Consider the following 18,181-nt stretch of genomic DNA (forward strand, 5'->3'; position numbering starts at 1 on the left):
TACTTCAAGCAAAAATAGCTGGATCCAAAGGGACAAAAGGCAGCCCCTTTACTCCTAGTCAGCGGACCAAGCACAGGGAGGAAGCAAGCCACAGACCCAGCACTGCCAAAGGACAGCCAGGGTCCCACAGCCAATTCAACTTCAACCAATCCCTACGACCACCTCCAATATTTCATTCAACACCTCCAACCCTGCAACAGGGGCAGGACCATATGCTGGGGCGGGACACAGACAAGAGTGAGCATGGTAGCTGGCATCGATGTCTAGGGAAAAGACACACCACTGATGGTCTGCAATGTGCCAGGTGCTGAGGATTCAGAGACACCAAGAAGGGGAGGTCTGAACTGGGGCTGCAAGGTCAGGTAGTAATTTCCAGAGAAGGAACAGGAAGGTAATCAACCCCAGGGAGCAGCGTGGAGCCCCATGTGCTCAGAGGCTTTGAATGCTTTCTTGGGTTTCAAGGCCCTGGTCTGCCCGCAGCTCTCAGCTCTCCAAAGCATCACAGGCGAGCATAGGTCCCATGTGCCATCCTCCTCAGGGCCATGCACGCCCACTGCTGGGTCTTTTCAGTTGAAATGGGACCTGGTCCAGAATCCTCTCTTTACAGACAGGAAACCAAAGCTCAGAGAGGGTGCTGACTTGCCAAAGTTCACACAGCAGGTTTGCAGCAGAGCTGTAACAAGATCTCCGGTTCCCTGACGCCCCATCCTCCCATGTTCTCCCACGTACCCGTCACACAGACACTACTCTCGGCTCTCAGCTAACACAAATGTGCTCCAGTCCTCCAGCCAAGCACACGCCCTGGTAACCCAAACACCAAGGGCCCCAACCAGAGAGAAATGGGGGTCGGGAGGTCACCCTGACATAACACAGTCCAAGCCCCTGCTCCCGGCCAGACCATCGGCCCCTCAGGGGTCCGGCTGAGGCAAACTCCTGCTGACACCCCACGTACCAACCATCCACGCAGGCAGCTTTGCCCGGGGCTGAAGAAGAGACGTATGTTCTCTACAGTGGCAGCTTTACAAGGACACTCCCTAGATGCCATGGTGATGAATATTCAACTGTGTGCCACAATTTTAATGTCAGGATAATCTGCACAAGTGAAAACGAAGGAGACCATTTCCCCTCACGCTGGCGACCCCACACATCGCCTGGTTTTGCATCTGAGCCGGAGCGCGCGGGCTCCTGAGGGAACAACTGCTTCAAGTCAGAGATAATCCTGTTTCCGACAGGATCTCTGCCCTGTGATCTTCCATCCTGTGGGAGAACACCATTTTTAGAGCTTTATTTCCAGAGTCAGCCCAGATGAAACCTTTCAGTTCACCATCTGGTAATCTGTATCAAAAGTCTCAAACATTTTTGCCATCCAATGACCCCACTTCCAGAAGTCCATTCTAAGGGAATAATCCAGGTGATCAGAGATGCGTGTGCAAAGTAATCTGTGAAGAATGAAAACAGAGAGTATATAAGGCGCCAACAATGTGCAAATAGGTAAATAACTATCTCTACAAAATGGAATATTCTGTAGGCTTCTGAAATCATGAAGTAGGAATATGCTCAGGAAAGAAGACACATTTCAGGGAAAAAAAGGCAGGATATAAAACTGCATATTTAGCTTCAACTTTATAAAAAGTTAAAATGTAGAGAAGAGGCTGAAAGGAAAATCCATCAAAATGCTAAGTGATGGTAAAAATAGCAGGCACTCCATCAGTGTGGCTGGTGTATGCCAGGTACCAGCCCAGCTGTCTCTGCAGCACTGTATCCTCTCCCCATGGGTATCCTTCAGACGGGGGAGCTGCCGCGGGAGCGGAAACAGCCAGCCCGGAGGCCGCAGCTCCGACCAGCCGGGCCGCGGCCACGGTCCCACAGGGCTGCGGGCCAGGAGCGCACCACAGCCTGTCACAGGGGGAGTGAGACCGGCCTCCAGCCGTGACTTTGTGCTACCGCTTTTCTGAATCTTCCAAACTAAGCTCATATCATCTTTATAATTAGAAACAACATGTAGAATCAAAAAAATAAAATAAATGGAAGTGTCTGCTACAATGGCTAGATAATTTTGGCTCTCTGTGCCTGCTGAGGATATGATGATCCGTCTTTTTCCACCGCAGTCTCTCCCGGACAAGCTGACATGATAGAGGCAGACTTTGGAACCTGAGTACCGACCTGAATCATCTCCGACAAGACACAGGTACCTACAAACCAAAAAGGGTTTGATAAGAACACCCTTCCTATCTTACAACCCTTGAGCCCGTGCTCAAGACAAGCAAGATAAGAGAAACATGGTCTCTCTCGGAGCTTCATCACCTGCCAGGTCTCCAACGCACTGTGCTCTTTTCTATTTTCAAAACTCATTTCCTTTAACCCTTTCCTGGGGTGTCCCCTTTAACCTTACGAAAACCACCAGTCCTTATGGAGGTGATCACGGATGTATCCAGTCTGGTTATGTCCAGCACAGGAAGCTAGCAATGACGTTATTAATTAAGGTCAAGGTGTGGGCTGGCTACCGAAATATGAACACTTTTGTCTGAGATCATCACAGTCTTTGATCCTGCCCTCGATAAATGACAACAAAGTGACAGTTGGAAGTCTGTGTGAAGAACTCCACATAGCCCCAGCTGCCTCTATATAAAACTCCCACTGCTCACAAAAGTACATTAGGGAGGAAGGGGGGGGAGAACTGAGACTGATTTACTAGATGAGGTTTATTTTTTATGCTGTCCTTTTTGTCATTTTAGGTTATAGGCTCAGAGTACAGAAAACCCTATCAACATTCACTTGTATTTTTACTCGTTCTGTATTTCCCGAATACCCACTCTCAATCTAGAACATTCCTGGTTACTAAAGGGTAAAAATCCAATCATGTAGAAAGGCTTTTCTGCAGCAAGCACTAATGAACACAAAGATTCATGAAGCAGAGCCCCTGCCTCAAAAAGCAAAGCTCCGTAAGAGAGAAAGAGTCACACGCCAGTCGGTTCAGTGCAGAGCACAGCTGGAAAGAGAACGACCCTGGGGAGCTCAGGGGGGACCAGGTGTGGTCAGAGGATGGGGAGCAGCAGGCAGGGGCCAGATGAAGGACTGCATCCCAGGTAATGGAGGGCCCCCAAAGGCTGTAAAGTGACACGGGAAGACTTGGATTTAAGAAAGCTGAATTTAGAGGGCACAAAGATGAATAAAGCTTGGTAGCTGCCAAGGCACAATTCAGGAAGGCGAAGATAAATGCTCAAGAACAATCCACCGCCGTGCACATTAGGGGACGTAGAACTAGAGCTTGAAATGAGGAAGAGAGTACATTTTCTGAGGCTGGTGATGGAAAAGGCTTCTGAGAGGAGGTAAAGCCTACAGGAGTTTTGTCCTTCAGAATCCGGTCCAGGAGACTGAAGCTGAGCAGCCAGCTGCTTGACTCACCCCAGACTCTCCTTATCCAAAGAGCTACTTCCCATCCTAGGGCTGCCCTACGACCAAATCAGAGAAGGAGGGAGAGGCCCTGGCTGAAGAGCTGGCAAGGCTCTCCCGGAGCCTGCAATCCCCGGGTATCTGACATGGAAAGCAGGGAGGCAGATCAACATCTGCTCACTGTGGACTATGGGCTATTAGAAACCTTACATCCAATCACACAGATGCCCCCTGTGGGCAAAGCGGCTTGACCAGCCCCATCACAGAGTGTGCATTTTGTCACTGCAAATTGCTTTCAGCCTTTTTCCCCTTGATTTCTGCCTCCTCGTCCCTAAGGATACAATTCCCATTATTTACAGATGCTCACGAGACTCCCACCCTGTCCCACTTCTTTGAGAGCACAGCAGACCAGCAGAAAAGACCACTCCTGTGGTGTGGAAAGGCCTCCCGAGTCTTCACACCGAGGAACAAGCAGCCTTGGAAAAAGCACTGGTCTCCAAGCCTCATGTAACAGTTGCTATTCATGCAGGAAAGATTTTAGATACATACACACACACACACACACACACACACACACAACCTTTCAGCTCTGTGACTCTGGGAGAGTTTACAGATGAGGAAACAGGTTCAGATACTCCCTGAATAATGTCGTCGATGTTTTACAGTAAGTAAGGCAGGAAGTCAACTCTGTGATGGTATCCACGTCTGTAAAACATGGGGGTTTAGCTACATCAGTGGTTCTTGAATCTTTTATTGCAGAAACCAATAAAAATCAGAAAAATGTTTCTGATAACCTCTCCAGGAAAAAGCATCTTTACATAATTTCCCATACAATTTTCGGGATGTACAAACCTCTTAAGCCTGTTCGCAGACCCTATATACCAGGTGAAAAAGGCCAGCCTAGATGAGCTTAAATTCCCTACCAAATAAATATGACGACCCTAAGTATGATTCCTGTTAATACCTGGGACTTGAAGTCACAAGTCTTAGTGTCCCTTCTGATTAGCTACCCTTCCATGATTAATATGTTGATCACTGCTGACAGGATTCCACAAGTTACCCACCTAAATTCCAATCATTATTCTTAACCAGCAGAAGAGAGACCACAAGTGTCTCAGAGACTTGTAAGTGGAAGACATCTCAAGGTCTCAGAGTCCATGACCCCACCAACCCCTACAACTTCCGTAGAGGAAGCGGCACCAGGCCTCTGCTGAAACCCTTCCAATGATCAGCTCACCCAGCTCACTTCTCTCTCATATTTGAGTCAAAGCCTACTCCCGTGAAAATACTCTCTAGAGAGGAACAGATAATATGCCTCACTTCCTCGTCCTAGAGAATGCCTTCCCCTACCTCCCAAGCGAAGAAGTACTAGGTCCTTCCAGTGTCCTCCTACAATGGGGTTTTCAGATCTAAGATTCTGAGGTCCCTCTTAAAAGTGTTGCTCTTACAATTCAATAATGGGGTAACCACCTTCTTTTTTTTTTTTTTTAAGCATACTTCCCCTAAGGTCACCTGACTCACCTTTGAGCTTTCACGTACTCGTTCATACTGAAGTTGTGATCGACCAAAACCACCTGGAGTTTTTCAAAAGGATCACTATGGCTCAGCCAGCTGATATCCAGGACGGTCCCGCAGCCTTACTGCTTGCTTTTTCTCCACTGTGGACCCTCATTCGCACCAGGTGCACTGTGCACCAGGAAGTGGGGTGCCATGGTCAAAAGCAGAGACGGGAAGGCAGGTCTGGTCTTGAAACTCAGATTCTCTAATTGCCAGCTGTACAACCCTGGGCAAATTACTACTCTGTGCCTCACTGACCTCCTCTGTAAATGGAGTTGCTGATAGTACCGAACTCACAGAGCTGAGGTGAGGATTGTATTTATGTACTTATCTAGCACAGGGCTTGTCCCACAACAAATACTTCAGGGGTGTCAGATTTTTATTACTGTTATTATGCGTCCACTCTCAAGTTTATGAACATCCATACAGAAGCATTTTCTTTTCTTTATCATTTGTCATAATCTCCTATTCCCTTTGATCACAGACATGGTAACATATATTTTGTATCTGAGCTTTACCGTCTGAAAATGTCATCATAAGCATTTTTCTCCATGTTGCTACATAACCATAATCCCATCAAGTAGTATATCCTAATTCAGTTACAGGAGGCTTCCAGGTTTTTTCTATGCTAAAGATTGGGACAAAGCAACGAGCATCTTCGTGCATCTTCCCACACAAAGGCTTTTACTTCTCTTGACTGAACCGCCAAACCACTTTTTAAAAATTCCACGCCCTGGTTTTCAATGCCACAACAAAGTAGTAGAATACCAGTTTCACCCTATTCATGCCAATCACTGGGGATTACTATGATTTAGTTATTTTCTCATGTAACAGGTAGAAAATCATGCCAGATATAGTACCTTCTTCATGCAGAATGAAATATCGCTTCCTAAACTCCCGCACAGGTTTCTTTCAAAGTGCTCTATCCTAATTATATATCTATAATAGAAAAAGTTCTATTAATTTCAAGCTCTGTATTAATTTAATAGCCATATTCTAATTAGCATTGCAAATAAAGGAAGAAATACACATATAAAAGTATTACATTTTTTTTTTCTGTAAGGGGAAGATAGTAAGGGTTTATGGGAAAATTAGCATTTCTTTCTTTGTACGTCTCATTTCAAGGAAGTGACAATTACTCTAGGACATTCAGATTGAGGGTAAAGGAGATTCCCTCTCTCAGTAAGAAGAGCTGCACCAAGTCCTTAAGATAGAGTAATCTAGAGAAGTGAAAATGAAAGTCTTCTGTTGCTTCCTTCTTGATAAAGATGAATTTTTCCACCCACTGATACGTCGAACAGCTAAAAAATGTTAGTTTCAACTTCCCAGTGTGGGGGAGGGGGAGAACACCTTGGGCTGAGAAAGAGCTTGGGATATTCTAAACTAATAAAAGTTTTAGAACTAATATAAACTGGATGTTTATAAGAACTCAGATAGCAGCTTATTATGAGTGGGAAAAATTACTGTTGAAACTGCTTTTCAACAAACCATTATAATATCGGCTTCTACAAACCTGTATACAAGATGTTCCAGAAAATATATCTAGCTGGACTGTCATCTTTTTTGAAAAATGGAGCAAATGTAATATACTTGTTATTGTGTAAGAAAACCTGTTTTGTATCTGTGGGGACATACATGATACCCTTGGGCTCAGGCCAATGTTTAGAGTCATCTGTGTACATGTGTGCGTGTGCATGTGCGTGCGGGGGTTTGGGGGGGTAGTATTCTCAAAGACCAGCAGCTTCAGCGTCACCTGGGATCTTAGTCAATTAGCAAATATTCAGGCTCCATCCTGCACCTACTGAAACAGAAACTCTCAAGGTGAAGCTGCGCAGCACCCCGTGTTTTAATAAGACCTCCAGGGGATTCTGGGGCACTCTGGAGTTTCAGAGACACTACCCTAATGCAGAGGCTGGCAAACTTTTTTCCTAAAAAGCCAGAGAGTAAATATTGGTTTTGTAGGCCAAGAGACAATATTGAGGTGACTGTGTAGGTACACGGTACGGTGGTAAAAACCAGCCTGAGCTCACGGGCTCTAAAAACACAGCTGGTGGCCCTATGGCATCTCAAATCCCCCTTCTGCATCCATCTATATAAATCCTCACCCAGCAGAGTACAAAAACGGGCCATAAGTACACTGCTCACATCTGAAATGGTAAGTTTCTCTCTCCTACACAAGAGGACAGTCTCAGAACTTGCAGCAGAAATGTAACAACACACAAATGAAAATTTGGGGGCACTGACGATGATCTGCCAGCCTCCGTGCCAGCCTCTGCAAGCATATTTGCAGCTGCCATGCTTTCCGCGTGCCCTGAGCCACATCTGTCACTTCTGTCTAGTTAATCTTCACTAACAATATTTTAAAGTATTAATATTCCCGCCTCACATATGAAGAAACGAAGGCTCGGAAAGATTGACTAATTTTCCCGTGACAGGCTTTTTTGAGGGGCACGTGAACTTCTATTCTAGGCTACCCAGGTTCTAATACCTATGTGCTCTTTATCCTAAACTACACTTGCCTCCAAGAATGAGTCATTGACCTCAAGGGCTTGCCATCTAATTGAGGAGCAAAGATCAACAGACATAAACCTGTTCGAGAATAATAAAGAGCAATATTTAAAGAGTAAATAGGGCCTGCGTATTAGGCACTCTTTCATTTCTGGCTGAAGAGTCAAAACGGATTCAACTGCAAAACTCGGAACTTAGAGGTGAGGTGTGGAAGGCAGAATAAGGTCCCCTCCTGTCCCAAAGATGTGCACATCCTGGTGCCTAGACCCTGTGAAGATGTCCTGTTACCTGACAAATGGGAATTGAGGTTCTAAATGAAACTCAAGTCATTAATCAGCTGAATCTGAGATAGGGAGGTTATCCTGGATCATTGGGGTTGGGCTTCGTGCGATCGCAGGATGCTTACCTGTGCAAGAGGGAGGCAGAGAGTCAGTGTCCGCTATGGACAAAACGGTGTCGTGCTCCTCCTCCCCCTTCTCTGTCCCCCAGTGTGACAGTATGCGGAGGGAGGCCTTCCGTGAGATAATTAGGTTTGGATGAGATCACGAGGGTGGGGCTCTCAGGATGGGATAAGTGCTCTTACAAGAAGAGACGCCCGAAAGCCTACTCACTCTCTACCATGAGAAGATATGGCGGGAAGGCAGCCATATGCAAGCCAGGGAGACAGCCTTCATTACAACCGAGCCATGCTGACACCCTGGCCTTGGGCTTCCAGCCTCCAGAACTATGAGACACGAATGTCTGTGGATTAAGCTACCCTGTCTGGGTATTTTGTTACGGCAGCCTGTGCAGAATAAGACAGAGTCACAGTGACAGAGTATGAGAAAGACTCTACTGGCCACAAATCGAGATGCAGCTGACCTCCAACAGCCGGAAAAGGCAAGGAAGCGCTCACCCCCGATCTCCAGGAAGGAGCTCTGCCAACACCATCATCTTAGCCCCACAAGACCCATCTCGGACTTGGCGAATCCAGAGCCACGAGATGAATTTGTCCGTTTCTTTTTCATTTTAAGTTTTTATTGAAAGCTGTATATAAGATTACTTTATTCCTGCATCTTCTCAATTGTCTCCTCCTTATATTTGCCCTTTTTCTTTCCTACTTGGCAAGATTCGGCTTTACATCCCAGGATCTTTTTGCGGTCTTTGTCCAGTTTTGGTCTAGTGACAACCACCATGCTAGGGCGAATGCCCACTTGGACAGCCGTGCCTTGTGCCCTCTCCCGCTGGACGTACTCGCCCAATGCAGATGCCGTAGGTCTTCCTGTAAACCTGGACTACTCTGCCAATTTGCTGACCTTTGGAGTGTGCTCGCACAACCTGTACTTCATCATTCTTTCGGATGGGCATGGCTCGAACACTGTACTTCTGTCTCAGCTCTTTAGAAAGAGCAGAAGACATAATCGTCCTGCAAATGTGGGAGAATGCATTGAAATGCCTTTTACGGTTCTTGCTCCCGTCAAAAGTCCAAAGGGATTAAACTTCATTTTGGCCGCTGGGGCTTCAGCGATGGCCGCAAAGGGGAAGAAATGAATTTGTCATTTAAGGCACTCAGTTCATGGTAAGTTGTCACAGCAGCCACAGAAAACTAACATAAGAGAGTAAAGAAGGTTAATGTCTTCCTGGGACAGGAGAGCGTGTGTCCAGACCAGGCGTGGGGCTGGGCGGCAGACAGTGTGCAGAGACAGATACACGCTCGTGAAGAAGGGAGAGGTCAGCCAGCCTGGAACAGAGAGATATTGGGGACCGCTGGAGATCAGTTAGAGGTCAGATGAGGCCAATCCATGACAAATCAGGAAAGCAGGCAGAAAAGTCCCCGAACTTAAAGAACTCAAGACAGGAAAGGTATGTAGCAGTATAAGGCATAAATGGTGAATTCTTTCTGTTGTTCTTTGAATCACAAGTGAAATGAGTGTTGTTCCTACACAAGCAGATGCCTTTGGACATTAAACACGCTCATGATCAAACCATATGGGCCTCCTCTGGGAACTAACTGCCCTCAGAGACAGACTGAGCGTGCACTCACCATGCTCCAGACCAGCTGTGGTCACCCACAGCTGATCACTTCCTGAACATGCCCCACTGATTTCTGATGTCTAGCTCTAAAAAAATTCCACCTATCCTCACACTCCTCTAAAATACTCAAAAGAATGTGCTAGTAAAAGCAGTTCTAGAGAAGATTTCCAAAAATGTTGTGAATGGTGTCAGCAACATCACAGGAAAAGGTATGGGGTTTCCTCTCGAAGTCACCAAACAAGGTGACTTCTTTGAAGTAGACAACACTGCTCTGGAAGAAAGGCTTCAGATCAGTATTTCAACTTTAAAATAATTCAGACTCATGGCCTCATAATAACTCAAACTTGGCATGATCTATCAGATGAGTACAAGATGACAGAAATAGGAGGGGCCCCCCCAAGGGCTCGCCAACGGTCAGCCTGCTGTGTGGCGCCTCAGGAAGGACACAGGCTGGGTGCCCAAAGCGCGATGTTAAAATTCCAGATCCAGCTTCTCACTTCCTCAGGCCTCCATTTCCTCTAATAAAGGGGCAAAATGGCCTTTCAGGCAGACAGAGGAGCAAGTGCAGAGGGAGAAGCACCAAACGTGGCACACTGGGGAAACTGCACGTCATTTCCAAGAAGGGCCCCCTGGACAGGTAGCCGAGGGGTACAAGGGGCTCAGTCTGCCTCTGGTGTTCTGCCGTGTTTACTGAGCTGAGGCTTATACTGGATCGATGAAGAGAGGCAGTGGCAATCTCATAATCAAATAAATCTGGAAAAGGCTAAGACAGCGCTCCTCTCATACTCCACAGGGGCAGGCTGAAGTCTCCGGCCAGTCAAGTGGGAATAGACACCTGCTTACCTGTGACTGACCCCAATTTNNNNATTCTACAGCCCACACAGGCCTTCCTCGTCTCTCCCAGGCTCTGGAACTCACCTTCGTGAACGTCAAAGTGGATAATAAGAAAATGCTGCAGACTTTTGAGCAGAGAAGTAACATCACTAGGCTGTATTTTAGGAAACGACTCTGGGGCAGGTAAAGGAAGGAGGTTTGTGGCACACGCTCAACAATATAGGTCAGAAAGGCAGATGAGACGCAAGTGTTACTAAATTTGTACAGGCTAGCTTCCTGACACCCGTGTGTTTACACCTCCTCCCTCTACGCTTGCTTGTTCAGAGCTACGATGCAGGGTACTGGGCTCGCCCTCAGGGACGCACAGGTCCTTCTCAGGACTGGCTGTGGTCACGTGGCCAATGCCTGCATGAGAAGCACAGCCCTTCATTTTTACTTCTGATTAGAACAGCCTTCTTGACATAAGACTTTAAAATCACTCTTGAACCTCATCAGAATATAAAATATTCCCTCTTTTAAACTAGCCTTAAATTATAAACTCAAAAGCCCGAGTGAACATGGTTTAAAAAACCCAACTCTTGAGATACTTTTTAAAATCTATTGTTTGTCAAAAGAACTAAGCATCCATCTTGGAGTGATTTCTGGAAATCTTGAAGATAGTCGGTCAGTGTGCCAGACACCCTGAAGACTTGGTGGCCTTGAAGAAGAAAGGGCCCTGCACACGGCCCTGGGCCAGCAGGAAGCCAAGTGCCCCGGAGCGGCCCGGGAACACGTTTAGCCCTTGGATCTCAGATGGCGCATTTGTAAAATGAGAACAGTTGGCTATAAAGATTAGCATAATGTACAGAAAGCACAAAGTTTGTAATAAGCAGCCAAAAACCTACAGACGATCATTATGCCTCCCTGCCACTCCGACTTTATCCAGGAAAAGAGACAGAGGCAGGTGACCACCTTTCTGGACAGTCAAACATTCATTTCAGCAAAGCTCAGTGCTTAGTTAAGAGTTTTATACTCTTTGATATTTCCTTTTAAATAAGAAATACTTTCCTACATATGTTTACTTCCAGTTATGTGTTACTCAATGAAAACTAATCCTACTTCCTTCTTTCATAAAATCAGTAGTTGTCAGGTAATCAATCAATCAATGTTTATGCACTTGCAAGCTAAGCACAGTGGCAGCTTCTGGTTTTTGTTTTGTTTGTTTCTTAAAAACTGTAGAGGACTTTGAGGGCGCCTGGGTGGCTTAGTGGGTTGGGCATCCGACTCTTGGTTTCAGCTCAGGTCATCATCCCGGGGTCATGGGACTGATCCCTGCATTGGGCTCCACGCTCAATGGGGAATGTGCTCCAGAGTCTCTCCCTCCCTCTCTCACTGTCTCTCCCTGGATCTCTCTCTCTCTCAAATAAATAAATACGATCTTTCAAAAAAAAAACTGTAGAAGACTCGAACACCTAGATGAAGGTTTCAGCCTTGGCGTTACTGACATCTGGGCCCAGCGAATTCTTTGCTGGGAGCTCTCCTGCGCATCACAGGGTCTGGAACAGCATCCCTGGCCTCTACCCATGAAGTGCCCATAGAATGTGTACACGCCCACACACACACACCTCTCAGTTGTTAGTAACCAAACTGGGGGGCGCAAAATCACCCTGGTTGAGAGCCACTGATCTGCATTCTAACCCAGCTGGATTATTTCAGAGACATGGAAACCAGGGCTAAAACATGCTAAGCAATTTGCTCCAGGGTACAATAGCTAGTGCCACAAACTCCAGGTCCACAGAGCTTTCGAACTCAGTCGGGACCAGCTCGGTTGTGAACAACTGAAGTCCCTCCCACCTCTTTTTTGCTTTCCTGAACTTCTTTCACATTCATCTGGAACTTAACCATAAACAACTTAATACCTGCCTGATCATTTTAACATCAATACATTACAATATATAAAATACAGAAAATGAAGGGAGCAAAAATATCTATAAAGTCAAAACGCCAAAACAATCATTTTTTAGCATACTGCCCCCAATCTTTTTTCCTATATATATGCTTTTTCCCCCTCTTGATAAATTTTTAATTTTCTCTTTATCCCTGAGGTCAAGATAGCAGGATGTGTCCTGAGATATGCACACCTATCCACCCGTACATAAATATACACACACACACAAACAGGCATACTCACACACATACCACACACGCTGTGTGTGTGTATATATACGTGTGTGTGTATATACGTGTGAGTGTGTGTGTACATGTACGTGTGTGTGTATAATGTTGTCCTTAGAATTCAGTGCACTCTCTTAATCTGAGATCTTATTTTATCTTTTATGTGGGCGGGGGAGGGACAAAAGGAAAGGGAGAGAATCCCACGATGGGGCTCGATCCCACAACCCTGAGATCACGACCTGAGCGAAAATCAAGAGTCAGATGCTCAACCAACCGAGCCACCCAGGCACCCCTCAACCTGAGATCTTAAATCTTCCTTTAGTTCTGAGAATTTGTCAGGTATTACTTTTTAAAAACTTTCCCCTTTTCCATTTTTTCCTCCTTTTCTGCAAGTCCTTTGGGTGGATGTTAATGTTGACCGCTCGGAGTCTATTTTCTGTGACTCGTGATTTTTACTTTACACTGTCCATTCCTTTAACTCGTGTTCCAGCAACATGCAGCCTCACTAATCCTCTCTTCCTATGTGTGCGGCCTGCCATTTAGCAAATTTAGTTTTTATTTCAACAACTATGTATTTTTCTACTTTCACACCTTTTACTGGTTCTTTTTCACTAGTACCTTTCCCAGTTCCAGTAATTAAAGACCTCCCTTGCCTTTTTAAGGATGTTAATCATATGCTCTTATTTTAAAGCCCTGTTCTAATTGCCCTATTAATTTCGTTTCCTCAAGTGTAAGCTCTTTGCTTTCTTGACTGGGGGCCCATCAAATGTTAGGCTATTCTTAATAGCATTTTTGAGTGTGCAGAAGTGTCTCATTTTGATGAAGTCTGATTTAACAATTTTTTTCTTTTACGCTACTGCCTTCTGTGTCCTTTTCAAGGAGCCTTGCCTGCCCCAAGTTGTAAGGATGTTCTCCTATGTGTTCTTCCAGAAGCTTTATAGTTTTAGCTTTTATATTTGAATCTATGATCCATTTCACAGTACTGTTTGTATAGGTGAGAGAGAGGGCTGTACTTCATTTGTTCTGATGGAAAGATCCAGTTTTTCAGAACCATGTGCTAGAAACACCTTCATCTCCGCAGTGCGCTGCCTTGGCAACTGTGGTGACAGACACCTCTCAGTGAGGATCTATTTCTAGACTGTCTTTGTTCCACTGATCTCTTTGTTGGACCCCTGCTGGCAACACAGTCTAGACCACTACTGCCTCACAAGACTTGAAGTCAGATGGTTTAAGTTCTCCAACTTGTTTCTGTCCCAAGTTTGCTTGGGATATTCCAGGGCCTGTGTGTTTCCATATAAGCTTTGGAATCAGCTTGTCAATTTCTCCTGCTGGAATTTTGATTAGGATTGTGGTGCATCTTGAGATCAATTTGGGGAGCGTGTCTGCATCGAGTCTTCCAACCCACATACATCACATACCTCTCATTTATTTAGGTCTTTAATTCTATCAGTGGTGTTTTGTAGTTTTCGATATAGAATTCTTACATATCTTTTGTTAAATCTGTTCCTAAATATACTTGCCATTCTTGACTATCTCTATAGCTGAGATTCCCTACTGGCCTCTTCACAATCTTGGCTTGCACAGCCCTCCCTGGGGGAGGCAAACGCAGTTATTGGAGCTGCTGCTCACAAGCAGAACTAGGGTAGGGGCGGGGTTGGGCACAACAGGTACTTCTAGACCCTTCCATGCTCCTTCCTCCTTTTAACCACCTGTGGCATTCCCTGTCCTACACCAGTTGCTATTGTCATGAAAAGGAACAACACAAGGGTGATCCGATGGCCTGACCGGCATCTGCAGGCACACACCCTGGGCTCCCTCTTCCTCCTGGCCACCAGCCACGAGCAAAGGGAGTGTGTTCTGCCACACTTGGCAGTGGTGTGCTCTCCCACGAGCCAGCCTTGCTCTCTGCAGTCCATCACCTGCTTCCATGGTCTCTAGGAGTTCTCACAACTTCTAGCTCTCCAAGGCTGCCACTGGATTGTTTCTGAGAGAAGCGACATAATCACTTCATGACTTAAAAAAAATATATTTTCTATTGAAACCTGTAAGGTTTCGAGCAGGGGGCAGATCTGGGACATATGTGCAGCCTGAAATCTTTAAGTCAGAAAAAGTTTATTAGTCTAGATCAGATATTACTTTGAACAGTTGATTGCGCTTTTATGTTAACTGTCAGCCCAAATAAGAAAGGCAAGCATTGGATGAGAGAAACGGAAAGGCCATTCTGACATGATTAACACACAAACCAAACAACGGAGGCAGGAATGAGGCCGGTGTCCTTGTCGACCAGTTAGACAAAGCTGGTTCATGCAGGGCTGTGGTGGGAAACTCGGCCGCATGTCAGAGAACAGGAAGCAGTGCGTGGGACAGTGGGAGGGTGGGGGTCGGGGGGCGGCAGATGAAGTGCCATTCCACAATTAGACAATTGACAAAACAAAACACACTTCTAAAAACTAAACATCCCAACTCAACTTTATAATTTGCATGCCTAGGGAAAAAAAGGTTTGGTTGATTATTCATTAATGGTGATCACTATTACGGCATCAGCACTTCTAATGCAAGTGTTTGCACAAAGAAAGCCCTAGGAAAAAATGCATACTCACCCAGCCCAGAGATATTTATTGCTTTCACGGATTTCTTCATTTTGTAAAGAACCATCCGGTCCACATCCAAAGCCTAGAATATAGAGAAGTGGTATTAATTCACATGTGTTTGAGGTCAGATCACGACTACCAGGGAAGGGCCTTGTGACAGCCACTCTGGAGGCTGGTGGAGCGTTTCTGGGGGACAAATCCTCCGTGTGGCATGAAGATGGAGTCATCCCCAAAGCCAACACCCTCTCATCCACATGAAGCACGTGAGCCGCCTCTGCCCACACCGCCCACCAGACGTCAGCCTCCTGCGGGGGAAAGGGTTGTACCTCGGACTGACTGCACCTCCACCCAGTCTCGATTCTCCCCGTCAACAAGCACGGCTCAGACTTGTGCCCACCTGCCACGTGCTCCTTCCGAGAGAGGCATGGACAGGGAGCAGGGGGAAGAGTGCGAGGGTGTGGTGAGGCAGAGTGTGTGCGTCCCCACCCCCACCTCCCTGCCCAGAGGCCACAGGGCCCGTGGAAGGCTTTAAACCCAAGACCCAGACGTGAATTTGTTTGGGTTAGAAGGCATGTTCTTCTTAATCCTCTCCTGGCCTAGGCTTCCCTTCCAGAACCAGGGCGTAACAATACCTACTTGGCAAGGCTGAATGATTAGACACACTTAAGTATTTAATATTCCTCTACTACACTCCATTTAGTGTTGCTCTTTAGTAGATCAACCATCACACGGTAGTAGCACATGGCGCCTACAGTGCCCAGCACGTAGTAAGTGCTCAGGTAAGATCTACTCAGTGCTAATCAAATCAGAAATTTTAATTATAGCTCTGCTTTCACAAAAGTTACAGGGGTAAAATCTCCTTTTAACCCAATTAAACACCGTGGAGGAGCAATGTGTCACCCTCAGTTGTGACAGGAAGAAGAAAGCATGTGTGAACTGGGAGTGACACCTATCATAGGGTCACTGTAAAGAACCGAAGAACTGCAGGGGAAGCACCTAACCCAATATCTGGTATACGGTGACAATAACATCGTTACTACTCGTGATGAGTTTTAATCATAAAAAATCGCAATCGACTGTCATCAGAGGCAGAGGACACCACCTCAGAGCAACAGCAGAGTCCTTCATGTCCAGCCTTCCTGAATGACCTTTTCTTGCTTTTATTTTTTGGGAGAGCGTGTGAGCCAGGTGGGGGAGGGGCAGAGGGAGAGGAAGCAAGCGAAATCTTAAGCAGGCTCCACGCCCAGAGTGGAGCTTAACCCAGGTGCCCCAGTTGAAACACCTCTTGAATCCACTTTCAAAATCAGTATCCTAAGTCCCATTCTAAAGCAACAATGACTATTTTTAAAAAAGATTTTTATTTATTTATTATTTGGGGGGGGGGAGAGGGAGAGACAAATCTCAAGCAGACTCCCTGCTGAGCGCAGAGCCCAATATGGGGCCCCATCTCACCACTCTGAGATCATGACCTGAGCTGAAACCAAGAGTCAGATGGTTAACTGACTGAGGCATCCAAGCACCCCGGGAGAAGTTATATTTTAAAAGTTTTATTTATTCATTTATTTTAGAGAGAAAGCAAGCACGAGCAGGAGGAGGGGCAGAGGGAGAGGGAAAGAGAGAATCCCAAGCAGACTCCACGCTGAGCGCAGAGCCCCATGCAGGGCTCGACCCCACAACCCCAAGATCACGACCTGAGTTGAAACCAAGAGTCAGATGCTTAACCAATGGAGGCACCCAGGCATCACAGAAATTATATTTTAAAAAGCATTTTGGGGGCACCTGGCTGGCTCAGCTGTAGAGCATACAACTCTAAATCTCAGGGTTGTGAGTTGAAGCCCCATGCTGGGCATGGAGTATACTTAAAATTAAAAAAAAAAAAGGCATTATTTTCTAAATACTGTAGGAAGGCGTAGATAAAGACTGACACAAGAAAGTCAAAATTTCTTGTAGAGAACCAGCTCTTATTTTGCTAAGTCATCTTTAGTCTGTTCTTGACCTTCCCTTGAGATGGGAAAAGGGATCTGGAAACAGAACGTAACCCATGAAACTCACTGCTGAACCCTTTCTCTGGAAGTCTCATCAACTTTTACTCCCCAGTCTCCCACCCAGCATGCAGTACCCTGCAGCGAGTGTGCCAACTTGCTGGGTTCTGCCAGTGACAGCAAGAAGACAGGATTTGTTCAGGGCTGTGTCAGAAATACTGGTTCCTGAAGCTTTATCGACCATGTGTCAGAGAGTACAACTCTGACAAAGACACAAGTTCAATGACTCATCAAAGCTCTGGAAGGTCGCAATCCCCAGGTGAAGGGCTATTACTGAAAAACAGATTTGATCTAATCAACATCTACTCCAGCGCTTGGAGAGAATTTGGTCCGGAATTGCTAAAACAATCTCTGACCTGCATTCAAATAATTACACTTGCCCCTCCTTCTAAAGCTTCCCACGGACAGCAGAAGACACCAACACCAGCCCGGTTAGCCTACGTGGAAACATAAGTCAGCCGATATTATCATGAAGCCCTTTCTGTGGGCTAGGAGTTGTGAAGGGAGAAACATCACACGCACAGAGGAAAGAAACGCATCACACAAGTTCAAGGGGCCACGCCCCCAACCCAGGACGCTGGTGCTGTGTCTGCACATCCTCAGAATGAGACATCAACTCTGTGGCAGCTTTAAAACCTCTTCGTGATCTGGCCCCCATGACTTCTCCAGCCCCATCTCCTGACCCCTTCCCCAGCTGTACCCTAAGCTTCCATCACAATGAACTCCTGCAGCTCCCCCAACCTTCTTCCTCCTCTTTACTTCTGAGCACTGTGCACTCTCTTCCCTCCTTAGTACACTCTCCCTGCTTCCTCTTGACCCGTGGTTTGACTCTAACTCCAATTTTGCAAGTTAATTTAGAGACACGTTCTCCTCCCGAAAGCCTTCTCGGATGGGTTGCTCAACCAGACTTCTCCCATAGCACCCTGTGCTTACTCAGTAGTTCATCTGATAAAATTTACTGAGCACCTACTATGTGCTAAGTACTAAGCTAGGTATTAGAGATACATCGGTCAGCAAAATAGAGCAATGCCCATGCCTGCTTGGAATTCACAATCTAGCAAGATAATCCCCTGAATAAACACAAAGCCA

At 46.1% G+C, this 18,181-nt stretch overlaps 1 protein-coding gene and 1 pseudogene across 1 annotated transcript in view; both read right to left on the reverse strand.

Moving 5' to 3' along the window:
• Nucleotides 1–18,181, reverse strand: part of ASAP2 (ArfGAP with SH3 domain, ankyrin repeat and PH domain 2) — a 122,441-nt gene that overhangs the window by 93,664 nt on the left and 10,596 nt on the right. The window contains exon 2 of the mRNA XM_040623081.1: nucleotides 15,060–15,132. Coding sequence (XP_040479015.1) covers nucleotides 15,060–15,132 — 73 coding nt within the window. The remainder of the gene's footprint in view (nucleotides 1–15,059; nucleotides 15,133–18,181) is intronic.
• On the reverse strand, nucleotides 8,249–8,942 carry LOC103677604 (annotated as a pseudogene).

The sequence above is a fragment of the Ursus maritimus genome, unplaced genomic scaffold (assembly GCF_017311325.1).
Source record: "Ursus maritimus isolate PB19 unplaced genomic scaffold, ASM1731132v1 scaffold_6, whole genome shotgun sequence".
Classification (NCBI taxonomy): domain Eukaryota; kingdom Metazoa; phylum Chordata; class Mammalia; order Carnivora; family Ursidae; genus Ursus; species Ursus maritimus.